Here is a 27,314-nt window from a genome sequence, read left to right on the forward strand (position 1 = left end):
AAAAAAGAGGGAAAAGAGTGTTTTTCTTTTCTTCCCACCCTTTCTGTTTTAACTCGTGTGGCTTTCCCTAATCCCAAAGGTTTAGGCACAGTGCTTCTCAACTGTCATTTTAACTAATTATTAGTTATTTCACTGAAAAATATTAAAACCGTATAATGCAGGAAAGCTAAAAATGGAAAGCAAAGAAACTCAGAAACTCTCCTCCTCGCCCGATCTACCATCATTACGAATTCTTGCTCTCTCTCCAGGAATTTTCTATACACATGCACGTATTTTTACACAGATTGGATCATTCACTCTGATAGCCATAGATAGATATACACACAAATATATCTAATTTTGTAATTTTTTTAAAACATTCTGGAGATTTTCTCTATCAGCACATACATAACTACTCTTTTTAAAGACTATCGTATTAATATGCCATAATTTAAGTTCCTTTACTGATGGGCAACTAGTTTCCTGGTTTTTTTTTTGGCTGCAAACTGCTGCAATAAACATCTTTGTAGGGAAGTCATTGGATATTGTTACAAAACCGTTGGATAATTTCCTGGTAGCGAAATTGCTGAATCGAAGCCCTTAAACCACGGAGACTGTCAAATCACCCCTCCAAAAAGGTGACACCAATCGAATTCCCTGTAACAGCGTTTTCCTCACATCTTGTCAACTCTGTGTCTTGACAAACCTCCACGTTTGTCCGTCTACGAGACTGGGAAAATGGCGCCTCGTTTGTATTCGGGTCTCTGTGATGAGGAGCAGGGCAGCAGCGTGGTACTGGGGAACACACACGGTTGGAGGTTAGCCCCCCGGGCTGATCGCACGGCTTCACCTTAAACGTGTGACCTTGGGCACGCTGGGTGTTTCTCCTCAACAAAGGGCTCAACGAAAGCGCACGCCGTCAGGACTAGAGGCGCGTGGGACGCGGGCTGCCCGGGCCTGGACCGTGACCCCCCACCCTCGCCAGCATTCCGAGCCGCGCTCCTCGGGTCCTTCAGCTCCCGCGCCCTCCTCCCGGCCAACTCCTGTAGCTTGGAACTCGAAACGGGAGAAAACTTGGCCCTGCTTTCCCAAAATTCCGCCCACCAACACTAGGCAACGAGGACTCGCGCCTAAGTGACTCGCAGTGCCCTGAAGGGTCAACGGGCAGCGCTCAAACCCTTCAGAGAAACGCCAGCCCCAGCCCCAGCCCCTGCCGCACCAGACTTGCCTCCGCGGCCCCGCCCACCAAACCGGAAATGACGCTGCCGAGCGAGTCCGTCTTCTTCCGCTGTCCGCGGCCCAGGCGAGCGCGGGGTGTGCGTCGGCGTCGCGGCCAGCAGAGGGATTCTGGGTAACGGCCCCGGCCGGCTGGGGCGGCTGGCTCCGCGCAGCAGGTTCCACTCACGCCAAGTCCGTTGGCAGTGGCGGTTCTAGGGCTGGGGGCCGCCGGACATGGAGCAGCCGTGGCCGCCGCCGGGACCTTGGAGCCTCCCTCGGGCCGAGGGTGAGGCTGAGGAAGAGAGTGACTTGGACGTGTCCCCCAGTTCTCCCCGCTGCCCGCAGCTGCCGGGCGGCGGCGCGCAGGTGAGAGGGGTCCCGCGTTTGGCGAGGGGGATGGGGAGGTGTCGCCAGGCCCCCCGGAGTCCCCTGTCTCTGCGACCCTCCCTGTGCCCGGTTCTGCGCTCCCCTCTCACTCCCGCGTGTCCCGAGCTTGATGCCGTTCCACGGCTATTGTAGCATCTTCCGAGGGCTTCTGAGAGGGTCTGGCCGTAGAGGTCTTCCCAGCTCCACCTCCACGCACACCTTTTCACCTTGGCTGATGCCTTCCCATCCTTGGAAGACGTTCCTCCCCCTCCCCCACCTTCACCCCACTCCTGACAGCACCCAGATTCGGGGCGGCTGGCGCTGTAACGTTGACCCTTTGTCCCCTTGTGCGTGTCTGTATCCGAGCGCGTTATTCTGCTGGAGGCTTTGATCCTTGGGCACGGTTAACAGGAGCGGTGAACGGGGGGTGTATTTCAGTCATTCACTGAGCTCCTGACTTGAGGCAGATTTAGGACCCAATTTCACCGACTTCTGACCCCTGAATAAATTCTGTAAGCCTCCCTTTTGGTGCTGGTGTAAATCTGTCTCTTTAACGTGACCATTTTCCCCGTCCAGGTATATTTTAAGTTTTGCTTCACATCGTTTTCCATTGACAACATACAGACACACGTTTGCCTTTTCCTTCAGACTTTCTCCTCCGATTCCTGGTGCTACTTGTGGTTTTCAGTCCAGCCTTCTTTCCTCTGAAACTTACTCAAACGACACACCATTTAGGATTTTTCTGGGTCCTGTCTTAGGAAGTGCTTACATACTCTCATCACCTTGTCCTGGTGTTTCTCCTAATTTGAGTGTGTTTGGAAGTATATTTCAGGAAAACAGACTAAACACTAACATGTTCAGTGACATGTTACGGGTTTCTCTCTGCCTCCTAGGCTTCTTGCAAAACGGGGTCCCTAAGAGCTTAACTGAATTAACAGTTCTTCTCTAGGCTCATCTTGCTAGCTGTTAGTGAATATGAGTTATTTAAATCGTTTGCCAATAAGTGTAAGGCCATCGGTCCTATGCCCAGTTCACTGGGCTAGTTGGCTTCACGGAAAAAAATGCTGTTTCATAACCATAGACTGTACCTCGGCCAGCCAGTCTCTGGGAAAGTGCAAGACATTTTTTAGGAGGCCAGACTGAGAGTCGATAGGTCAGTAGTCACCCCCTAATTATGGATTGCAAGTGTCATCTTTATATACAAAATGTGTTGTATGAGCATATAATGAATGTGTTACAGAGGGAAAAAAATGAACAGCAGCTGCTGTTGTCAATTTTGAAGGCATATGGAGAGAATAAGAGGTCTCCGGAATTTCAGTGCGTTGTGGTTGAATCACAAAAGTAACCTAAGAGAAACTCTGAACTTAGAAAATATCTAAGCTGAATAAAACCTGGCTGGCTAAGTCAGAGGAGCATGTGACTTTTGATCTGGGGGTCGTGGGTTCGAGCCCCATGTTGGGTGTGAAGATTACTTAAAAAAAAAAAACAAACGAACAACTAAAAAAAAAATAAGTACTTTTTACTGCTGCACTTGGAATTGTAAGCTTATATAGCTGAAAGTGATTTTATGAGTAAACAGGCTTATCTTCATTAAAAATGATTTCTCTGAGATCTTGTTGCTAGTTAGTGGCAGAATTAAAACTAAAACCCACTTCTGACTCCTTGTAGTGTTTTTTTCTACCTGCTGCACTTCCCATTCTGTGATGTAATGTAAAACCATATACCAGACACTACCTTTGGTACTAAGATTTGCAAAGTGATTACTAATCTTACATTAGTTCATGTGTTTATAACCCACTTACTTGTCTTGCTGACTTTAGGACTTAAGTTTTGGGATTGCAATATTTGGAAAAAATAAAATGTTTAATTAAAATTATAAATATTTTATAATTTTGTCTAAAACAGCTCTGGTTTAATTTTACCAGACATGGGAAATCTAGATCTCTTAGTGTCATATGTGATGCATAGTTCTGATACCCAGTTAAAGTAAAAGGAATTCAGAATTTAGAGATCCTGTTTGAGCATTTTTAATGTAAAGTTATATTAATAAACCTAATGCCAGCAGTGTCTTTTTGAATTCACGTTCATTAAAATATTATTATGTATAATGTTCTTCTAAAACCTTGGTGTGTTCACAGGTAAAATGTGATTTTTTTTTTTTCCCCTTATCATCTCAGTGTATGTTGGATAGCTTGCTCAAATGGTCAGATGTTGTCTGTGTAGTCTGTGGAGAAGAATTTAAACATGAATTATTTTTAGAATTTAGAAATAGGATTTCTTTGTTTGATTTGAGACATAAATATTTGTTCCCACATAATTTGAAAATGCAAGGTATTTTTATTTGTCCAGATTGCTTTCTTAGTGTATCTTTGTCTTACAAAACAGATTTTATAGCTTCATTATTCTCCTTTTCCTGGCTTCTTCTTAGCATAGTTGGGCTACAGTTATTCTTGATCCTAACTAAGAGAGCAAAAAATAAAAATAAATATTTTACTTGGTTGGTTAGGGCCTTGTGGTACCTGGGCTCCAGACCTGCTAAACGAGTAAGTCACCTGAATAGCAACAATATCCACGTCTGCCACAACATAAATCTAGGACTCCTCTGAAAAGTTGAGGCCTTGCATGCTACTTGCCTCAGAATTCTTTGCCACCACTTGTCTGTTCCAAGAAGTGGAGAATCATTTATGCATCTAAGATTTATGGAATCCTAGCCCCTCGAGAAGCTGCTGGTTGAGTAAACAAATAAGCACAACATTCTGTGAATACACCGTTAAGGAGTATGTAAACCTTGGGTCGAAGGGAAGGACTTGGAGGAAACTTCATGGAAGTGATGCCAGAGTCTGGAATGGAGATTGGATTTAGGGGACGAGGGGTTGTCACAGTGAAGAGTAACTAGAACTGACTCGAGAGAGAGAATGGAAACGAGATCATGAACCATGCCGTGCCACAGAATTTGTGCTTTATCCCAGGACACTAAGAGTGTGTAGAATTATCAGATTTGTTTTTTGGAGAAATTACTCAAAATCTAGTGGAGTGGAGAATGGCTTCAGATGAGAAAGACTGTATTTCCATAGCTGAGGTATGAAATTGTAAAGGCTTGAGTAGTGATGCAGATTAGGGAACAAATCAAAGTAAAATTGTTCCGAATACTTAGTTTGAAATTGATACATTTTGGCTGAGAAGTCATAAAGAATGTGCCTTCAGCTTTTGTTTTATGGAGTTGAAGAATATAAGAAGTTAAAGACCCATCACAGTGCTGTCAGTGTAGTGGTTCAGTAAATATTAAAACTAATTACTGTTGCTTCTGAATTGAACAGAGTCAGTCATGAGGATGGTCCAGTTTTTGGTTTTGTTTTGTTTTGTTTTGTTTTGTTTTTTTAATAATTTTGCCTATTTTGATTAGGATTAAGTTAAAGAATGTCTGTCTGACAGAGTCAGTTGTGAACAGAAACTCCACATATAAGAACTTCTCAGATCACCAGGGATTGGGATAATAAAGAAAATAGAAACCAAGAAGTAATTACTTCCAAATAAAAGGTTCTTTGCAGTGAGGAACTTCCAGAACAAAACTCTAAAGATCTGGTTTTCAGCATGTTCAGTTTTAAGGTGATGGGCTAGGTTGAAGCTTTTGTTCTCATTATTCTGCTGTTTCAGGGCTAAGAAGCTATAAATCAAATATTCCTTGAGCACCAGCTATAGGCAGAACATTGGGCTAATTATCAGGCTTTTTGCTGCTGTTAGTTGTCAGGAGAGAGGCGTAGATTAACAGAGAAGCTTTTAGCGTCTAGTTGATGAAAGAAGACCTATAATATAAAAGTATAACTGCATACACAGAAGGCGGAATGCGTGTGTGCCACAAATACCGTACAGCAGTCCTTGACTAAAAGAAAACTGAGTTGTGCTGCATAAACATACCATTGCCGCCTTCATTTCTCCCAATATTGTTTTTTACCCAGATGTATAGCCATGGAATTGAACTGGCTTGTCAAAAGCAGAAAGAGTTTGTGAAGAGCTCTGTGGCATGCAAATGGAATCTCGCCGAAGCTCAGCAAAAACTTGGTAGCTTAGCCCTGCATAACTCCGAGTCCCTGGATCAGGAACATGCCAAAGCACAAACAGCAGTGTCAGAGCTAAGGCAACGTGAGGAAGAATGGCGGCAGAAAGAGGAGGCCCTGGTGCAGAGAGAGAGGATGTGTCTGTGGAACATGGATGCCATTAGCAAGGACGTTTTTAACAAGGTACGACTTTTTATGGGATTATAATGAAAGAAGAGAAAACGGAAGTGTTTGTACAAACCAGTTGTGCATATTTGGTAACAAAGCAACAGAACCTGTGAACAGTATTCAGTTTTGACAGTTTTTGGAAAGTGTTTGTTACAGAAACCTGTCTCCCCGGTAGTGCCAGTGTGGGTAGTCGTTACTATAAATCTGTGGCCGTAGCATAGCGCGCTGAATGTAAGGGTGGACTCTGGACTCACACTCAGCTTTGTCACATGCTGCTGGCTTGGTCACCCTGGGCAAGTCACTTAACATCTCTAAGCCTCAGTTTCTTCAGCAACATAGGGTGAGTATAAAGACTGAGCTAACTCCTTAAAAGCCCACCGGATAGGGCCAGACACGTGGTAAAGCTTAGATGTTAAACGAGCTTTCCGATGTTGCTGCCAGCTTGCTGTCCGTTCCGTGACACTGATGTGTAGGTACTGGGCTTATTAGAGTCTTACACCCTTGCTTACCAGTATGTATTTAGTAAACCTCAGGTGATAGTCCAGACTGGGCATCACCAACATTACAGCACTTTTGCCAACTAAGTAGTTACTGAGAGTAGTTTCCAGTTTCTCACTGGATTATGTCGGCTTTATTCTTTGTGCTGCATCTGAAGAAGAACTGGGCAGTGAAATTCGTTTTGACTAATGTGTGAAGTAGCACTTCTTCCTATCTGTACTAAATTTTCGAAGCTGCAGGGAGAGATTGCTCCTTCGTCTAAGTCCACATTCACTTTATCTTCAACCATCATTACTCTCTAGACTTCTCGGTCCGTAACATTATTTGTTTCTGTCCTAGCGTCTGCTCTCAACCCATCCTCTTAAGGGGCTTTCAATTTCCTTTCCCTGGACCAGCCCTCGTTCGGCTACAGCAACAAGGAATACACACAGGTTAAATGTACAACAGCAGTAGCTCCATCAGTGCTTTATTAAATTGAGAAAAATTATGAGTACAGCTTGCTTACTGTAAAAAAAACAAGTATGTAAAATAGAATTGAAAGTCTTCCTTCACTTCGTTTCATTCCCAGAGATAACCACTGTTAACAGTTATATTTTTCTAGACTTTTTAATGTGCCTGTGCCAGTTTGTATTATTTCTGCACTGTGCACGCACACACACCAAGATCATTCTTTATCTGAATGATTCACTATCTCTATATATTGTTCCAAGGGGGCATGTCTTCTTAGCACTTATTTCTGGTTTGCGTTTTTAGACCATAACTACTTAAAATAACTTTTTTTTTCTTCCAGAGGGAATGGTCAAAGTAGTGTTTCTTTGTTTTATAAAGTTAATGTCTCTTAACACAGTGGTCACAAAGGAAATATTTTCATTTGTCTGCTTTTAATTATTTTTATGTGTGTTTTTTTTTTTTAACTTAGGTTCTAACCTAGCCTACATTTATACCACAAATTAATTAGGATTATCTTTATGTTCCAGTCATTTGCTCAAAATCGTACATTGATTTTGTCTGGGAGCTTGAGACTTGAGAGGACTGGTCTAGATCTGCGCTGTCCAACTCGATAGCCACTAGTCACATGTACTATTGAGCGCTTGAAATGTGGCTAGTCCGAATTGAGATGTGCTGTAAGTGTAAAATACACACCAGATTCTGATAACTTAGTACCAAAAAAAGTAAAATAATTCATTAATAATTTTTTTGTCTTACATGTTGAAATGATCATATGTTGGATGTGTTGGGTTAAATAAATGTGTTACCGATTTCATCTGTTTCTTTTTGCTTTTTAATGTGGCTAATACAAAACTTTATATTTGTGACTTGGATTATGTTTCTATTGGACAGTGCTGGTCTAGATAGCAGGATATATAAAGGAGATGTTTCTATTTTGAAATATATAAACTTGTGTGCTTTTGAGTTATAAACTGGCAGAGAGCTAGTTTGTGATTTTTGTTTTTGGCAGTGATGATCACAAGGTTTAAATGCAATCACAGAATGTTCTGAGAAACTGTCCTGCCAGTTTTTCTGGCTACATAAAAACTTCATCTTGGTCTGCTTTATGGCTTCTTAGCTGAAAATAAGCATCTACTTAATAGAAATCTGTACTTGATTTCAGAATCAAACTGACCTCTCCTAAGAAAAGTTTATGATAAAGGTCCATTTTAGTTTTATGTCTTAGTGAAGAAGTTATAATAAATACACTTTACACACTTTCGAATGTCTAAGTTTATTTCCAGAGAGAACTCCAGAGATTAGGCTAGAGTTGAAAATATTTAAAGGAAATGAATAATGTAAAATATATATTATGCATGTAAGGGATCTTTCTGTATACTTTGGTAGGGAAATTCCGTTTAACAAAAAGGTTAATTGGCACTTGGATTTTTTTGTATGATTTCTAAAATAATCCTATAATTTTCACATGTACCATTTTAAAAAATAATGAAACTAATACAAGAAAGTTTTATTTTTTTAAAAGAGTTTAACAGATGAATTTGATAATATAATATCAGTATAATACTATACCACCTTTTTATAGTGTCTGTAGGAAGCATTGCTAGGCATTCAGTATCTGAGAAAGAATATTTGGTGAATATAAAATCTGATTTTAACTGCAAGAATTTTTTTCTTAGAGTTTTATTAATCAAGATAAAAGAAAAGAAATAGAAGATGAAGATAAATCAAAATCATTTATGCAGAAATATGAACAAAAAATCAGACATTTTGGTAAGTCCACTGCTTAGTTCCCTTCTTTTATAAAGTGTTTGATATCAGGGCGCCTGGGTGGCTCATTTAGTAAGAGTCGACTATTGATTTCAGCTCATGTCATGATGTTGGGGTCGTAAGATTGAGTCATGGGTAGGGCTCCATGCTCAGCAGGGAATCTGCTTGAGATTCTCTCCCCCTCTCCCTCTGCCTTCCTGCTTGCTTGTGCTCTGTCAAACAAATCTTAAAAAAAAAAAAAAAAAGTGTTTGACATCATAAATATGTGTACAAAAAGTGTATTTATAAAATGGGGGGTCAAAAAGAAGATAAGTGGCAAAACTCCAGTTGTGTGGTGCTTTTGGCACAGTCGTACAGCTCTTGCTGCAGACTGGTTTTGGTCATAAATAGATTGACAGTAAACTTAATTGAGAAGAGAAGCAAAATTCAGTCTATTGTTATATAATGCCGCCATCTTAAGACACAGTCTTTGTTTACTCCATAGCCTTTTTTCATCCCCAACTAGTCTTTGCTTTTGTCATTTTCCCTCCTTGCTTCCATGGTATCTGATTATTTTATGGTTATAAGATTAGCATTCATTATTTTCAGGGTTTGGATATGTTCCTGTATAATTCCTGCAGATCCTTCAACTGCAACTCAGATAAACATAGTCACAGACAGACATATACAAAGTATTGGGAAGTAGTTTTCTCTGTGGGGGAAAGATGGTGGGCTAAGGGTCGATGTGGTGAAGACTTTCCGTAAGAGAGAACATCTGGGGCGCCCGGGTGGCTCAGCGGGTTAAAGCCTCTGCCTTTGGTTCAGGTCATGATCCCAGGGTCCTGGATCGAGCCCTGCATCAGGTGCACTGCTCAGTGGGGAACCTGCTTCCCCCCTCTCTCTGCCTGTTTGTGGTCTCTGTCTGTCAAAAATAAATAAAATTTTTAAAAAAGAGAGAGAGAGAACATTTTAGCTAGATTATGAAGAACACGTAGGAGTTCTACCTGTAGATAAGGGAACAGCAGCATCGTGTGCAAAGGCAGAGTCAAGAAACAACATGTTGTGATGAGTAAGCAGTGTGGTGCTGCTGGGGTCAAAATGCCACTGGAAAATGTTAGGGGTTAAGGCTCAAGGCGTAATTTTTTTTTAGCCCAAGTGATATGTTAATTTCATAAACATAGCTTTTATTTGTAATATGTTAGTAAGCTTATTAAGTGGCATTTTGAAATACACTTCCAATGGTGTTCCCCCCCCACCAAGTATTTAGAATTTCGTTCATCCTTCAGTTTTAGTAAGACAGTGGATAGTACTTCAGATTTTTCCTCCTTTTTATGTAGTTTATCCATAAAGGATTTATTTTTCTCATATTTCTTGTTTTAAAAGAAGCAGGCTGTGTATTCAGGTTAATTCAAGGATAGAACCTGAAGAAATGAACAAAATTTACTTTTTTATTTTTAAAAGATTTTATTTATTTATTTGTCAGAGAGAGAGTGCGTGCGCACACAAGCAAGCAGAGTGGCAGGCAGAGGCAGAGAGAGAAGCAGGCTCCACACCAAGCAAGGCGCCTGACGTGGGATTTGATCCCAGGACCCTGGGATCATGACCTGAGCTGAAGGCAGCAGCCCAACCAACTGAGCCACCCAGGCGTTCCAAAAAAAAGTTTACTTTTAAAAAATCTTTAAAGAGTCTTAGTTGTGATAATGTGATCTGCCCCTCCCACCTGTAGCCCTTGTTTCCTACACCTATGTGTTCCACTGCCTCTAGGGAATAGCATCGTGTAGGTTGTCATCATCAGCAGGCATTCTGTAAGCTTGTTGCTTTGAAGCCATGGGAAACCTAGCAGGTGCAAAACAGTTCCCTCATTTTTGCTGTAAACTGAATGTCTTAATAAGAAACAATTTTGTGTGGGGAAAATAACCCAATCTCAACAAGGAGTTGTAACCCACCTGGCAGTGTAACTATATTTAAGTCTTCAATAAAACATTTAACCATTCCATAAAATCTGCTTCTGGGTAATGATGTTTATAAGACCATTGAATTTCGTGAGCCTGTTGTCTTCATGTCTTTTGCTGTAAAATGAATTTCTGGGTCAAGAACTAAATGTGGTATGGTACTGAATAATTCATTTAGTAAGACCACAGATATATTCCTTGTAGAAGCATGGCAAGACCACAGGTATATTACTTGTAGAAGCATGGCAAGCAGGGAGGGCAATACCAGACCTAGAATGGGTTTGTTCAGGTGAGGAACCACTGTTTTCTACGGGGTGACATGGGACCAAGATAATCAGTCTGTTACTTGATGGCTGACTGGTCCATCCAGCATTTAGTGCCATATTTAGTTTTGAGCACTGGTTTCTGCTACTGGCACATTAGGTATTCAAAGGCTACACTGGAATCTCTTAATGGAATCTCTTAATGCCATTGAATCTCTGCATAATCTCAAGTCTGGCACCATGACCCCTGAACTTATATTTTGCGAGCAGGGAGATGGCTGAGGAAAAGGCTGACTTGACATCCACAGGTGACTAAGAAACAGTGGTTTTGCCATTGCGTGTTGGGGCCTTCCAGAGTCTCATCTGGTAATACTAACCAGAGCCTACTGTCTTCAAAGCCAACCAGACCTGATAGCTACTCCCAGATTCACGTCGTGCCTATTTCTTAATGGAAATGTACACTGGCTTTTTACTTTGGAGGAGATGTCCTACTTGCCACAGCTTCTTGCATCCCCAGAAATTTCACTACAGTAGTAGGCTCCCAAATTTTCATGTGTATATTTTCCCCCACTTTCTGGCATGAGTGTATCTTACCAGGAAACCTGGATTCCTGCTACTTCCTGCTCACCAAGTTCATCAGTATGAAATGGGCTAGTAATCACGTGGGATGATGAGATGATAAAAGTCTTTGTGGACTAAATTGTGGCACAGAAGTGATAGACCTTAGGTGAGATAGTGGAAGTTCAGTGCTGTTCTTGATGGGCGGAAGCAGATGTTTCTGGTATTATATGCTGCTTATGGTAAAGGGGAAGGAGCATTTGTCAGAATTATGACTACAATAATATACTCTGAATTAAACACATCTGGAATAGCAACTGTAATTAAAACTTCCATCTGGAGGCTTTCCAAACTTAGATTGCATTCCAGACTCTTGGAAGACAAGGGCCTGATACATGGGGGGCTGTAAAGGGCTCTAGGGGCTCAATGCTGGTACTTCTCTGTGGTTTCAAGTGTACTTAACATTTCCATTATGGTATTTGTTGACTATCTTATGTTACTTATGCTCTTACAATTAGGTGGATTTTACCACTTGATGATAAATGGTATGACCATACCATGGAGTATTTTGAAGCAGTGATGTCTTGATTTTTCCCCTTATATTTGTATTTATTACTTTATTTAATTCATGTTTTATAAACATAATATACCAATTTAGCAACAAAGTCTGTTTTCTTTTAAATTGATTTAAGTTTTAAATTTAAGTTTTAAAATTTTTTTTAAATTTCTTAAGTTTTATTCAATGTCCTATACATCTTTGACATCACTTACTTTGTGATCATGTGAGTAGGTTTTTCATGATCTAGCATAGTTTTTCATGGTACATCATCTGTTCACTTCCAGCCAAAGTTAGCTATGATTTTACATTTTTGAGTCTGTAGAGTGCTGTCATTGGAAATTTTATCAAAAGCTGTAAATGTGGGATGCCTGGCTCAGTCGGTTAGGCTGCTGCCTTCGACTCGGGTCATGATCCCAGAGTCCTGGGATCAGTCCCCCAATGGGCTCCTTGTCCAACAGGGAGTCTCCTTCTCTCTCTGCCTCTGCCTGCCATTCTGCCAGCTTGTGCTCTCTCTCTCTGACAAATAAGTAAATAAAATCTTTAAAAAAAAAAAAAAAAAGCTGTAAATGTTTACATAAATATTATGATGGATCTTTCTCATTTGTATGGAAGGTGGATATTTTGTCTCCTCAGTGTAAGCACATACATACTGCTTTTCAAAAACACATTAATGTACTTTTTTTGAAAAACATTTACTATAAAGTAAGTACTCTTGAGTAGAATGTGGAGTGACATGAATAGAAAATTCATATGTATGATAGGATTCTAGTTTTTAAGTCATTAAAAAATAAGCCCAGAAATAAATACAATTCGAGTGTTAACATTAATTTTCTCTTATATGATTGCAGATGATTTTTCTGAATTTTTTCAAATTCTCCACAATGAATATACATCATTTTTATAATAGGAAGAAAATGTTTTAAAGGGGTTTATCCTAAGAATTCAAGGATGGCTTAACATTGGAAAATTTACTAATGTGATTTACTTTATTAACAGTTTATGATAGTATAACCACGGGACTTGGTGATCAGTTTGATGTGGGAGGCATGGAAATGTTTAGAGAAATTTCTAGAGTTTTTGAGTGGGTGACATGGAGCCTAGGAAGCACCATAGATGGCAGGGAGAGAAAAATGGGCTTAGTTTCAAATAGATGAATTTTTGTGCAAGTCTGTGTAGAAATAGTTGGCTGGTGGTAGTAATTGAAAATACAGGAGCCCTAGACCTTAGGAAATACAGAAAATGAGGTCATTTATCTTTTTTTTTTTTTTTAAGATTTTATTTATTTATTTGACAGAGAGAAATCACAAGTAGACAGAGAGGCAAGCAGAGAGAGAGAGAGAGAGGGAAGCAGGCTCCCTGCTGAGCAGAGAGCCCGATGCGGGACTCGATCCCAGGACCCTGAGATCATGACCTGAGCCGAAGGCAGCGGCTTAACCCACTGAGCCACCCAGGTGCCCCTCATTTATCTTTAAGAAATTTACAACCTGGGGCACCTGGGTGGCTCAGTGGGTTAATAAGCCTCTGCCTTTGGCCCAGGTCATGATCTCAGGGTCCTGGGATCAAGCCCTTCATCGGGCTCTCTGCTCATTGGGGAGTCTGTTTCTCCCTCTCCCTCTGCCTGGCTCTCTGCCTACTTGTGATCTCTTTTTCTGTGTCAAATAAATAAATAAAATCTTAAAAGAAAAATTTTACAATCTTTTGGGGAGATCTTTTGCAGATACAGACATTAAAGTGATTAGTTTAATTTAAAAGATTCAAATCTATTACTCCGTAATTACAACACAAAGAAGAAAGGGAAATCAGTAACAATGTGTATTAGAGGACCATTTCAGGAATTGGGTGGAGTACTGAGAGTCCATGGATGGATTGGAATTTAGATGTTGAGGAAAATACATAGGTGAAAGCACATAATTGAAATATTTTAATTTGTCAAAGTAAGGTTTTTCAAGCATTCAGAGATTGGTTAGCTAGTTGGAATGGCTAGATTAATCTTAACCAAAGTATTTGCTATTTAATGAAAGAATGAATTGTTCCCTTTTGTGTTGATACTACCTAATGTTTACTCTGCATCAGCCACTGACCCAAGTGCCTTATATGTATTAACTCATTTAATTCTCACAGAAACCCCGAGTGAGATACTATTTTTTGCCTTATTTTATAGAAGAGGAGAGGGAGGCATAGTGATGCCTATCTCTATGGTAAGTGGAAAGGCCAGTTTTCAGACCTAAGCCGTTGATTTCCATAGTTGACTTGCTTAGTCACCATGCTAGATTGTGCTACCCTCTATTTGTTTATAAGTTTATTTGCAAATTTCAAAATAACATTAGTAATTTGAGCTATGTTCTGTTCCACTAAAACCATTCATTATATTTAAGTGTTTTGTTCATAAGATTCCACACTATTTTCACAAAGGAGTGTGTGGACTACCTGTAATCTAACCTCAGTTTCATAATTATCGATATGCATTTTTGAAATCAAGTGATGACAGGTATTTCTCAGATAAAGAAAAGCTGTGGTCAGCCTCAAGTATTAATTTTGTCTTGGGTATCAGATGGATAGCTTAAAATTTGTAACATTTAAGGATGCCCTTCCTCATGATCCCTGTAAGTGTCACTAACCATTTCATACTATCCTTCCTATAAAAGAAACCAAAATGGATAGGATTTTGGTGCCTCAGTAAGTGATGATGCTGCCATGGAGAAGTAAAGAGAAGCAGTGTTCTCTCTGTTGGATGGTGAATAGAATTGAAAATACTGCATCTTCAGGAGTATAACAAAAGCTAATGCAAAACTGCTTCATAGGATTTATTTTATGGCTTCAGGTATAAGAAGGAAAGATTATGCTTTCTTTAGATCTTAGCCCCAGAAGTTATTAGACTCTTTAAGTATACCTTGAGAAGTAGTTTTAAGTAACTTTCAAAATCATTGTTTCTCAGTATTTGAAGTGCCTTAATTGCTGTATCTAAAGTGTTGGAGAAATACTTTATAAAACTTGTAAAACTCTTTATGTGAAAATGCTAAAATGATTACTCCCTTGTTTTTTTGAATGAGGAAATCATTCACTTTCAGTTGATTCCCATGTGTTGCGCTAAATGTGGATTTCTCAGTAAGACATTTGTTCTCAGTTTTGTTCTTGTGTTCTAATGTGGAACTTTAATATATAGGAGTTCAGTTTGTGTCTAGAGGAAAGCCAAACTGTTGAGACCCCCTTGTGAAATCTCCGTAATGATTCAGTGACATACAGACTTCTTTGGATGAGTCTTTTTTTTTTTTTTTTTTTTTTTTTAATATTTTATTTCTCTATTTGAGAGAGAGAGAGCGCAGGGGCAGAGACAGAGGGAGAAGCAGACTCCTCACTAAGCAGGGAGCCTGATGCAGGGCTTGATCCCAGGACCCCAGGCTCATGACTTGTGCCGGAGGCAGACACTTAACCAACTGAACCACCCTAGAGCCCCTGGATGAGTCTTAAGAATCTAAAGCTAACATAGTTTAATTGGCTCAAGTGTAAGGCTTACTGAACAAAATTTAAAGCTGAACACTTTGCTGATTCCATGATGTCATTGAACTTTCCACCAAATTTCTTACTAATTTGGATAAAGATGAAGATACACCTTAAGTAATATTTGGATTAGCTTGATATTTTGAAGCAAAATGGTATCTGCTTTTAAGTATACGTAACTGATTTCGTTTTCTATATGTTATAAATATGACTAAATGATTAACATGACTGAAATGGTTAAAGTATATTTACTATTATAATACCTGCTGGATTGGTTTTCCATGCTGTCAGTGTCTGACCATATCGCCTTAGACATTTTATTTGCTTTTATTTTTTTAAAGATTTTATTTATTTATTTGACAGACAGAGATCACAGGTAAGCAGAGAGGCAGGCAGAGAGAGAGGGGGAAGCAGGCTCCCCGCTGAGCAGAGAGCCTGATATGGGGCTCGATCCCAGGACCCTGAGATCATGACCTGAGCCAAAGGCAGTGGCTTAACCCACTGAGCCACCCAGATGCCCCTTTCTTAGACATTTTAAATAAGTTAGAGATAATACAGTTTTTCTATTTTAGTAAGTGTTTACTAAATACAGTTTCTTGAGGTTTTGCTTTCTTTGCCATCTTTCTAGTAGAAAAATTTGTATTCTGTGGATAAATAATACTGAGTTTCTTTAAATAATCTGTACTCAGTTTAGCTTAGGATGAATAGTCATCTCAGTTTACCTGGAACATCAGGCATTTCCCAGATGGAGGGATTTTGGCTTTAAACCTGTCACCCTACTTTAACCTGACTAATTATCTGGAATAAAACTTAATTTGTGAACTCGGGAAGCTCTTTCCAATATATTGGGTATTGCTTTAAAAGAGTTTTATCACCACGCCTGGGTGGCTCAGTTGGTTAAGCATCTGCCTTTGGCTCAGGTCATGATCCTGGAGCCCCGCATGGGGCTCCCTGCTCAGCAGGGAGTCTGTTTCTACCTCTGCCTCTCACCCTGCTCCTGTGTGAGTGCGCACGTGTGCGCACGTGCTCTCTCCCTCTCAAATAAATAAGTAAAATCTTTAAAAATATATAAAGGAGTTTTATCGATTTTATTTGCTCTTTTATCATTAACAAATTGCTGTGGTGATACGAATTATCTTTAAAGAGAATCCTTTAAAACACCAGTTTCTTTCTTTATAAGAGTATTTGACAATTGTGGTTTAATTCTTTTTTTTTTTCTTTTAGGTATGTTGAGTCGATGGGATGATAGTCAGAGATTTTTATCTGACCATCCATATCTTGTATGTGAAGAGACTGCTAAATATCTTATTTTATGGTGTTTTCATCTAGAAGCTGAACAGGTATTGTGTGAGTCTTGCGTTTCTGGAACCTTAGTGGAATTCTGATTTGCTCTTTTGGTTTTTTGTTTTGTCTTTTATGTTATTTTAAATGAAAGCAGAAAGGTTATTAAATGGTAATAATAATTTTTTTGTTTTTAGATCTACTTGAGTTTACTGTGGGAATATTTTCAGTTGTTTTAGTTAGCATATGGAGACTTTTCTCCAGTGTACTTTCTTTGCCACCTCATTTCTCTTGTTCCCACATACTATAAACCCTTTTCTTTTTTAACCTGTTGGAAAATCATGTTTTAAAATCCAAATAGTAATCACAATATTAAATACATTGTGAGAGGTATTTCTCATAATTTTAATCTCTCTGTTTTCAGAAAGGGGCTCTAATGGAACAAATAGCACATCAGGCTGTTGTAATGCAGTTTATTATGGAAATGGCCAAAAACTGTAATGTGGATCCAAGAGGGTGTTTTCGTTTATTTTTCCAGAAAGCCAAAGTAAGTAACTATTTAATTTTTTTTTTTTTTTTTTTTTTACTATTTAATATTTTTAAATGGGAAGCTTAAGCCTTAGCTGAGACCTCTTTGGTCCATACACATCAAAGACAGCCGTCTAACCAGAATGCCACAGACTGAACTCTCCATAGATACTATAGTGGGAAAAATTATATTGCTGATTTCATGCTAATTTAGAGTAAAGGGAGCTCTGTAAGAGGCTGTACTGAAGCATGCACATGAAATTGAGGCATGTTTAAATGAATGTGTTCAGGAAAATTAGAGTGTTGCATCATTTATTCAGCCAATAAGTCTTGACTGTCCACTAATGCAAGGAATGTTTTCAAGATGCTGAGGATACAGTATTGAATGGAACAAATAGTGTATCCTCCATGTATAGAACTCACAGTTTAATGAGAAATGACTTTTTATAATGAAATAATAGGAAACAACCTAAAATTTCAACAACCAGAAGAATGGTTAAAAACTACATGTGGTACAAAGAATATTAGGACAACCATTAAAATTATATTTAAGAGAAAAAATTTTTTTTTAAAGCTTTTATTTATTTATTTATTTGACAGAGAGATATCACAAGTAGGCAGAGAGCCGGGCAGAGAGAGAGGGAAGCAGGCTCCCTGCTGAGCAGAGAACCCAATGGATTCGGGGCTCGATCCCAGGACCCTGAGATCATGACCTGAGTCGAAGGCAGATGCTTAACCCACTGAGCCACTCAGATACGCCTAAGAAAAATTTTTAATGATCTGAGAAAATACTTTGCTGAAAGTCGAAAGAAGTGATATATAAATAGGATGATGTTGGCCATATTAAAGAAAAATAGACACGTCTGGATTAAATACCATTTCACACTCACTAAATTAGTATTAATTAAAGAGTTATACAAGAAGTAGAGCAGTAAGATTTCACATTCACTGCTTTATAGGGATATAAATTGGTACAACCACTTTGGGAAATTTCCTAGCGAAGCTGAACAAGTGTTTGCACCCAGAAATTCTCCTACGTATATGTACTAGAGAATAGATTCCTCAGCATGTGGTCCAGGGACACCCAACAGTCTTCAAGACCTGGTTTCAGGAAGCCTTGAGTCAAAACTGTTTTCATATTAACACGAAGATGTTACTTGTTACAGAAAGCAGATGTGTGAATCCAGCTGTTTTCTGTTCAGCCAGACTTGTCACTAAATATTTTTTGTTTCAGAAATAGAGGTTTCTTTTTTTAATAAAAATATTACAATGTTAACATGTAATGAGTTTGTTGTTAGATAATATTTTTTAAATTCCTGGGTTTTAATTTCTAAAACAGTAAACATTGACAAATAATAGCCCACATAATCAGGAGCTCTTTAGTTTCCTCAGTAATTTTCAACAGTGTGAAGGGAGTCCTGAGACCATCAAGTTTGAAAAGAACTGCTGCCTTCGAGAAGCTCTTATACACGTGTACCACATACCATAATGTTCATAGTAGAATTATTCATAGTTGCAAAAAGGCTGGGAGCAACCCAAGTGTCTGTTGACAGTGGGATGAATGGGATATTCATACGGGTAAATATTAAGCAGCATTACTGTGGATGAAAAAACAGAGTGTGGGGGAAAAAACAAGTCACAGAATGATTTATCTAGTATCTTTTAAAAAATATTCTGTATTCTTGGGGCACCTGGGTGGCTTAGTGGGTTAAGTAGGTCCTAGGATCAAGCCCCGCATCGGGCTCTCTGCTCAGCTGGGAGCCTGCTTCCCCCTCTCTCTGCCTGCCTCTCTGCCTGCTTGTGATATCTCTCTCTCTGTCAAATAAATAAAATCTTTAAAAAAAATTCTATATTCTTTATGAAGTTGCAAAACAAGCAGAACTAAATAATATATAGTTGAAGGGTACATAAGTAAGCAGTAAAACCAAAGAGGCAAAAGAGTGACTTTTTAAGAAGAAAGTAAACTCAGAGAAGGGAGAAGAAATGCTCTTGGGAATTGATTTGTAAGACGCTAGTAATAATCCATTTCCTAATTTGTTATGGGTACATAGTGCGGTTTTGCCTAGTAAAGTACATATGTATTTTACATTTTTTTGCATATAATACATTTTGGCATACATAATTAAACGTTAGAAGGAAATTTGCAAAAGTTTAACTTTGATTATTCTTGGGTGGTATAATTACATGTGACACACTATTTTATAAAGAGGAAAAAATGTATGAAGTTAAATGTATTTTAAATTTTAAAAAATGGGGGCACCTGGGTGGCTCAGTGGGCTAAAGCCTCCGCCTTCGGTTCAGGTCATGATCTCAGGGTCCTAGGATCAAGCCTCGCATCAGGCTCTCTGCTCAGCCAGGAGCCTACTTCCCTCTCTCTCTCCGCCTACCTCTCTGCCTACTTGTAATCTCTGTCTCTCTGTGTCAGATAAATAGTAGTTCTACCTTAAATGTTGTAAATGCTTCTAAAGTGCAGCCTAAATATGAAACTTTCCCAAAACAGTAAGTTTTAATGAGTAAATGATTGACTTGGTATTTTAGTTAGGCTTCTAATGACTATTTTAAATGTTCACTTGACACACAGGCGTAATAAAAACCATACTTAGTTCTTCACCTTACATGATTGGATATGTTTGAACTAGTGCATATTAATAGGATAATGGAACATAGCCAACCTATGTCTAGGCTTTGAAATTTACTTTGTCAAAATAGAACTGAGAAGTCTTTAATCTTAGCATTGTGTTCTTAACAATTTTTTTAAAATTAAGGAATGACTAACTTTCATGGTACTTATTACTTTATGCCAGGTACTATTCTAGGCAGTTTACATGGATTAAGTCATTAAATCCTCATATGATTTTATGAGGGTTATTATTTCTATTTTATAAGTTAGGAAATTAGCATAGAAAATAGGTTACTTAAAGCAAAAATTAGTCAGGTCTCTCTAGATGTAAATCCCCAGGCCTTCAGCCTGCAGTAAAGCTGGCAGCCATGCCCCTTGGCTCCTCTCATAGTTGGTTGCATAACCATTTGAGAAGGATTACTTCTGGATTTGAAGGCTAATATCCTGTATGTCTATACAAGTACCATATATTGATTAAAGTGAAATGTTATAATATAATTAAGGAAACTATTGCTAAATTCATAAAAGGTAGAATGCAGCACAGAATATTGTCTGTGTGATTTGTATAGGTACTGATGTTAATAACCAACTCACAGGTTTTAATTGATTACATAATCTAAACTACATTAAAGAAAAAATAGCATTCCACACAAATGGGCCGAGTGATATTATGGAATGAGATTTTGACAAAAATCTCTTCCATCACCTGAACTTAAAGCCTGAAGTCCTATTAGTGTAGAATAAGTGTTGTGTCATTCCTTATCTGCAGAGGAAACTAAGTGGAGGCTACTGCCAATTAGGTGTTTTACGTCAGGAATCTTGATTGTGTTCTACATCACTGGAGGGAGGTCCCCTGCTGCAACACAACACTCGTTACACCTTTTTCTCTCCGTTATGCTGAAAAGGTATTTGCTTCACTAAAACACTAAGGTACTTACAGAATGGAATCAAATGTTAAATTTTATTTGGTTTTCATGGTTTTACAGATAGGGAGGATAGAGCTGGAGATTTATAGAAACAGCTAATAGTGCCCTATCATTATTCAATAGAGAATATCCTGTGGTTGTTGCTTGACAATGTGAGAGGTTAAATGAGAACTGTTTTGGATCCTGTTAAGAATCAAGAGAAATTCAGAGAATTCCTACTTTTGTTGTATTTGTGTGTATACATATGTATTTGTGTGTGTGTTTATATATTTGTTTTATCTTACTGGAGCAGAGGGAAGTGGAGCAAACCAATAATTTTCCTCTAAAACAGGGAGTATTCACAAATCTGACGAGGATCTTGGTGCTGTCTACGGACACGTAAACTACTCATCTTCTCCTTACTTCCTCCATTTCAGATCTGATACGTTTGTTAGAATTTACTGTGCGGTCTGGAAGTCTTGAAAAACAGAGTCTTTGTCTTGTGTGTTTTGCAGGCAGAGGAAGAAGGTTATTTTGAAGCATTCAAAAATGAACTTGAAGCTTTCAAGTCAAGAGTCCGACTTTATTCTCGATCACCAAGTTTTCAACCTATGACAGTTCAGAATCATGTGCCCCATTCTAATGTGGGATCTATAGGTTTGTTAGAATCCTTACCACAGGTAAGTTGGAAAAGTAAATACTTGTTTTGTTTTGTTTGTAAAGATTTATTTATTTATCTGTCAGAGAGAAAGCTAGCAACATGTACAAGCAGGGGTGCAGCAGGCAGAGGGAGAAGCAGGCTCCCAGCCAATCAAGGAGCCTGATGTGGGACTCAATCCCAGGACTCTGGGATCACAACCTGAGACCAAGGCAGATGCTTACCCAACTGGGCCACCCAGGCGCCCCTATTATTTGTTCGTAAATTTGTTCACATAATTTTTGTTCCTTTATACTACTCTTTGTTCTTACATGGGATGTATATGGGATCGTTCTAAATATTCTTGCCTCAGAAGAAAACTCTGATTTCATGCCGTGTTTTGGCACTAAGTCTCTTGGCATCTCTTGGCACCAGATTCCATTCATATAATATAGAAGAGATAAGTTGTACTTAAGCACTCTCAAAGGCAGGTGTTACCTCTTGATCATCTCAATCATGAACTTTTTAAGATGGCTCCTGGGGAACATCTCTTTCTTAGCAAACTATACTGTTAAGTATTTTCTGGGTTGGGGGCGCCTGGGTGAGGCAGGCAGATGAGTGCCCAACTCTTGGTTTTGGCTTGGGTCATAATCTTGGGGTCATGGGTTGGAGCTGGACATCAGTGTGGAGTCTGCTGAAGTTTTTTTCTCTCTCTCTCTGTCCCACCCCCTAACCCACTGTACACTTGCACAGGCTCTCAGTCTTAAATAAAAAATTTTATTGGATTTTTTTTGAAAATCCAATTTTGGAATCCAAAAAATTGGAGGGAAAAAAAATTTTTCTTAGGATGAATTAGCTTCAGAGCATATATCCAAGTGGGAACCAAGGTAATTTGTTCCATGAGTTTATTTAGTATTACATTATGAAATGTTGGTGTTGCCTGCCAGAGGTAACATTTTTAATACATTATTGCACCTTCTGCTAAGCTGCTCTTGCTAGTAATGTCCACCAACCATTTGACCTCTGCTGCGAGATCTAGATAAAGCCGTGTTTCTAGCATGACAGGGGTTTTGTCAGAAGATTTAAATTACCACTAGAGAGTTGCTGCCCATGTTGATTTTAGTAGTGTTTTAATTGAGCCCAGTCATCCCTCATTTCCAGACACCAAGATTCTGAGACTAGCTTTAGCCAGTTCAGTCTGTTGCCTACACAGTGAAGAGGGCAGACTCAGTCAGGAGACAATGTGAGGAGAACCCTGTAGTTTTAAACTCATAAAATGGTAGGATTGAGATTTTCAATATCTACAGCTTATGTCTCTATAATTTCATCATTTGCATTACATAAGTCATAGGCCAAAGCAACAATTAAGAAAAGCAATTGATAACTCAGAAAAGAAAAGAAATTGATTCAACTCAGCCAAAAATCCTAATTCTCAAGGATAGAAATAATCAAGGTCTTGATTTTTACATAATTAGTAACACTTCCCCTCATTTATATATATTAGTGGTATTCCCCCTCCATTTATCCTACAGGGTATCTCTTAATGCTCTTTAAGTATAATAATGATTTTCTTTTCCATTCTTTGAGAAATAACCCATATATAACTAGCCTTTCCAAGGGAATTTTATGACTATAGGACAGTATCAAGTTCAATATATAAATCTATAATTAAGATATCACGGAAGGAATACAAAGGAAAAAAGAGACTTTGACAGATGTTACTGGTTCTAAACATAAGAGGGAAAAGATACCCATTAAAATATCCCAAGCAGCCTATATTATCAACAAATTGCTTCTGGTTTGAGAGAAGTAAATTCTTACTGCACATATCAGATAGCTGCCGACACTGCTGCTTGGCTTCCCTTGGCGAAATGGGGTTGGGGCTGTACAGTTTTGATGCTTTAAAGTGGCGGGTATCTTCAGGATTGTTCAGACTTAATTCATTTGGGCTAATCCCTCGTGGTTGGAGACGTTGAGCATCCTGGTCTAGCCCTCCTGAGGGAGAGCAGGCTGGATGAAATTTCAGCTAGATGAACAGAAGGCCTAGACTGGGTGATGGGAGGCTTTGGGAGAAAAGCTTTACCATAATTATATCCCATTTTTATTGTATCACTTTATTGATTATAAAACACTTTGATATGTTGTTTCATTTCATTTTCTCAAAAGCCCTCTGATTCATTTTCATTCATTTTTGTGGGTGAATAAACTGCAGCTCAGGGAGGTGAAGCAGTTCGCCTGAATGACGAGGCTGATACTCCAGGCCTGGATTTCTGTCCTTCACCGCTCATTCGCCGGCACGAAGATCGCTGCTGAATCATGTGCTGGGAACGGGACAGGAGACACAATCATGCGCTCCTACAGAGAACTAGGGACTGGGATGAGAAATGTGTTGAGAATGCTACTAGATGAAATTATGGGGGTAATTAGTGGCATTTAAGTGTAGACTAGGTTAGGCATGTTGATTGCTTTTTGCTTTCATTGTCAGAAAAGGTCTTAGCCCTGTTTCTTTGGAGAATGGGATAATGTAATGAGAGCTTAGTAATTTTTTATAAAACTTAAATTGGCGTAACACTTAAGCTTTTTTTTTTTTTTTTCAGTTGACAACAATCTTAAGCAAATACCGTCTTTCTTAGTTTGAGAGAACCAAACCAAGGCCTCTTGGACAGAGTTGTTGTAACAGTTACCTTAGGCTTATCCTATAGACCAGCTTTCAATTTTATTGAATTGTGATGAGGAGGGGCACCTAGGTGGCTCATTTGTTAAGTGGGTCATGACCCTGGAGTCCTGGGATCCAGTCCCTTCCTGCTCAGCCGGAAGCCTGCTTCTCCCTCTCCCTCCGCGCCCCCCAGCCTGTGTTCCTGCTCTCTTTGTCTCTGTCGTTAAAAAAAAAAATCCTGGCGCGCCTGGGTGGCTCAGTGGGTTAAGCCACTGCCTTCGACTCAGGTCATGGTCTCAGTGTCCTGGGATTGAGCCCTGCATCATGTTCTCTGCTCAGCAGGGAGCCTGCTTCCCCCCCCCCCCGCCCCCCGCCTGCTGCTCTGCCTACTTTTGATCTCTCTCTCTCTAATGAATTAAAAAAAAAAAAATCTTTAAAGAAAAAAATCTTGAGTAGTTTTCTCTGTAGGGACTGCATTACATTGGTGGTAGAGGTAGGGTTAGAACTGAGGTCCAGGGGGGCCTGGGTGGCTCAGTGGGTTAGGCCTCTGCCTTCGGCTCAAGTCATGATCTCAGGGTCCTGGGATCAAACCCTGCGTCACGTTCTCTACTCAGCAGGGAGCCTGCTCTCCCTGCCTCTGCCTGCTTGTGATCTCTCTCTCTTTCAAATAAATAAATAGAATCTTTAAAAAAAAAAAAAAAAAGTAAGAGCTGAGGTCCAGCATTGCTGTAGTATTCTGGACCTCAGTTACTGGGACCACTGCCTTCATCACGACTTGATGGGAAATAATCTGGCTTCTCATTAGCTTCTGGACTTTTACAAATAATGGAATCACAACATATTTTACTTGATTAAAAGAGAATCTTTTGAAAACCATGCCTCCCTTTGGGATGGGAAAGTTTAAAACATCTATCCCGTTTGGACTCTTTTCCTCATTGGTGTTCATTAAATACAATAAACAAATGAAACCAGGTGATAATGGTGGTAAAACTGAGTAGCTAACAGATATTCGGAACAACTGAATAGATAAAATTGAAGGTCCTGGGTCTTAAGGGCTTATGTCCCTGGTCATGGTGCTTTAGTAAATAATAGTTTTATTCCTAGCTTTAGAAATACAGATAAGATATTTATGAGTTTAAAAAATAAAGAAAATCCAAATTAAAATGTTCTTTTATTCTCAAGTTTTAAAATATGGATCTAAGTACCTCTCAAAAGATTGATTTCTCACTTGAGTTTGTTTTTAACCTTTGAAAAACCAAAATAGACCCTGAAGGTAGCTGTAATTTTTACTTGGTAAGTGCATTTTTTCCCTTTTCAAGTATTTTGCATTTTTTAATATTTACTGTGGTTAGATAGTAATTTTCAAAATGCATTGCCACCTTAAAGCCATACTTATCTTTTAAATTGTCAGTTGCTTTGTACATACAATTATGTGGAAGATGTACCCCTATGTGATTAAATAATTTAAATTGCGAGCTTTGTTAAAAGGAAGAAAAAGTGTTTATCCCAGTTTCATTTTTTACATATATCTTTCTGTTTTTGTCACACCCTCTTTGATCAAGTGGTCCAGTCTGTTTTCTTTGTACTTGGGTTTCAACCCAAGTTTGTCTTCGGGGTCCATTTTCTTTACTCCTACTTTACTTTTGCCATACTGCTGAGACAGAGACTGTGTGAAACTGAGTATGTAATTGTGTACTGTGGCATAAAACTATTATCCATTGTTTCTTCCTTATATTCTTTTTTTTTTCTTTCCAGAATCCAGATTATCTTCAGTATTCTGTCAATACAGCTCTCTGCAGTTTAAACTCAGTGGTACATAAAGAAGATGATGAATCCAAAATGATGGACACTGTATGATTTGGTTAAGACTGCTGAGGCCAAGTGCTATTTTGTTACAAGAAAGGAAGAACTTGGCTATTTTCTTGACACTTTCATGGGTGCTGCACTTTATTTTTGTTCGGTTTTGATGGGAGGGGAAAAAAGAGTACTGAAACGTTTTGTAAAATTTTTTTATGTGCTGCTAGGTTTTTTGTTTGTTTGTTTGTTTGGGAAGAGAGGAGTGGTCCCGTATGTTGCAGGAAGTCAAACTGGACTCTTTTTTTTTTTTTTTTTTTGGCTACTAAATTTGCCTTTAATCTTATTGTTCTCAGTTTTGGAATCAAAGTATGAAAATCTGCACAAATGCAATGTTTACAAGAACTGGTTGATTCTAGGAGGCATCTGCTACAGTCTCTTTTTATGTGGATATGTACATGTCCTACTCTACAAAAATGATTAAAGATAAAAATGTACTTGTATCCTACTGCAAATTTCGCTGTCAGGTCTGGTGTTGCATCATAGTAAAAGCAATAAATCAGTAGTTGATAATCTACTTTACTAAATAAGCTGGGTGGTAAAAATTAAAACGAAGTCTTTTCCCTTTAAAATAATACTACATTTGTATTTTCGACACCTTCAGTTAAATCCTTGACTATAATATCATTTTTATATGGATACTGACTTTATCCCCTGTGTATTCTCAAAACTGTATTACTTAGAAGTTAATTTTACTCTGTTGACTTTTTAATATTAAGGGTTATAGTAATATAAAAAGTGATAAACCTAATACAGATTTTTTTTAGTAAGACCAAGTTCGAGCTCACTCTTAATTTCTTTACTTGACATAGTCTGGGATCTCTCAGGGAACAAGTTTTAAAAAGAATACTAATGGCCTGTAAGAACAAATAGGAGCATAATCTGATTTTTAAAATCGTGGTTGTTTCATTCTGATGTAGCCCAAGGACTTTTTTAAAAGGCAGGAGAAATCTTGAAGACCCAACTGCCTCAAGCTGCCAACTCCTTACTTCTAAGAATCTGGTGATCGTTGTCAGTAATGATGGCTTTTACTACATTTGTCATTTCTGTCATTAGATCAGTTACCATAGAATGCTTCTGAGCTTTACTACTTCCCATAGAATTCATTTCAGATGTGCCAGGGTGTTTGAGGTTTCATTTGGAGTTAGATGACCGTGCTAATTATGCTATTATCCTTATTACTGAGGGTTCATCTTCTGACTTAGGGGAACATGGGTTTTGGTATGTACTGAGTATAGTCTTTGACTCAGTCCCATTGAGAGTAGCAGCACACATTTGGAAGACAGCTCACTGGGATTGGGAGTACGTGTCTCAATTTGAGAAACCAAATAATGCTAAGGGACCCATACGGTGATCAGACCTGTGACCGTGACCTCACTTGCACCTTGTGTTCACTGAGGTGATACGGCACGTGATACCCATAGGAATGGACTGGAATTACTGAATCATACTTCTGTAACATCACAATCTTCCTGGTTTTCAGAATAAAACTTTTTGTGCTTTTGATAAAAATATATACTCTA

General features: G+C 38.8%; 1 protein-coding gene across 1 annotated transcript; it reads left to right on the forward strand.

The window, feature by feature from the left end:
- The first annotated feature begins 1,246 nt into the window (after positions 1-1,246).
- CDC37L1 (cell division cycle 37 like 1) lies at positions 1,247-26,308 on the forward strand. Its single transcript, XM_032307691.1, has 7 exons — positions 1,247-1,563; positions 5,520-5,801; positions 8,411-8,504; positions 16,535-16,650; positions 17,016-17,138; positions 21,160-21,324; positions 25,693-26,308. Exons 1-7 carry the CDS (start codon positions 1,432-1,434, stop codon positions 25,792-25,794), a joined length of 1,014 nt encoding a protein of 337 aa, XP_032163582.1. The 5' UTR covers positions 1,247-1,431; the 3' UTR covers positions 25,795-26,308.
- The last annotated feature ends 1,006 nt before the right edge of the window (positions 26,309-27,314 follow it).

Source organism: Mustela erminea, chromosome 12, assembly GCF_009829155.1.
Source record: "Mustela erminea isolate mMusErm1 chromosome 12, mMusErm1.Pri, whole genome shotgun sequence".
NCBI lineage: Eukaryota > Metazoa > Chordata > Mammalia > Carnivora > Mustelidae > Mustela > Mustela erminea.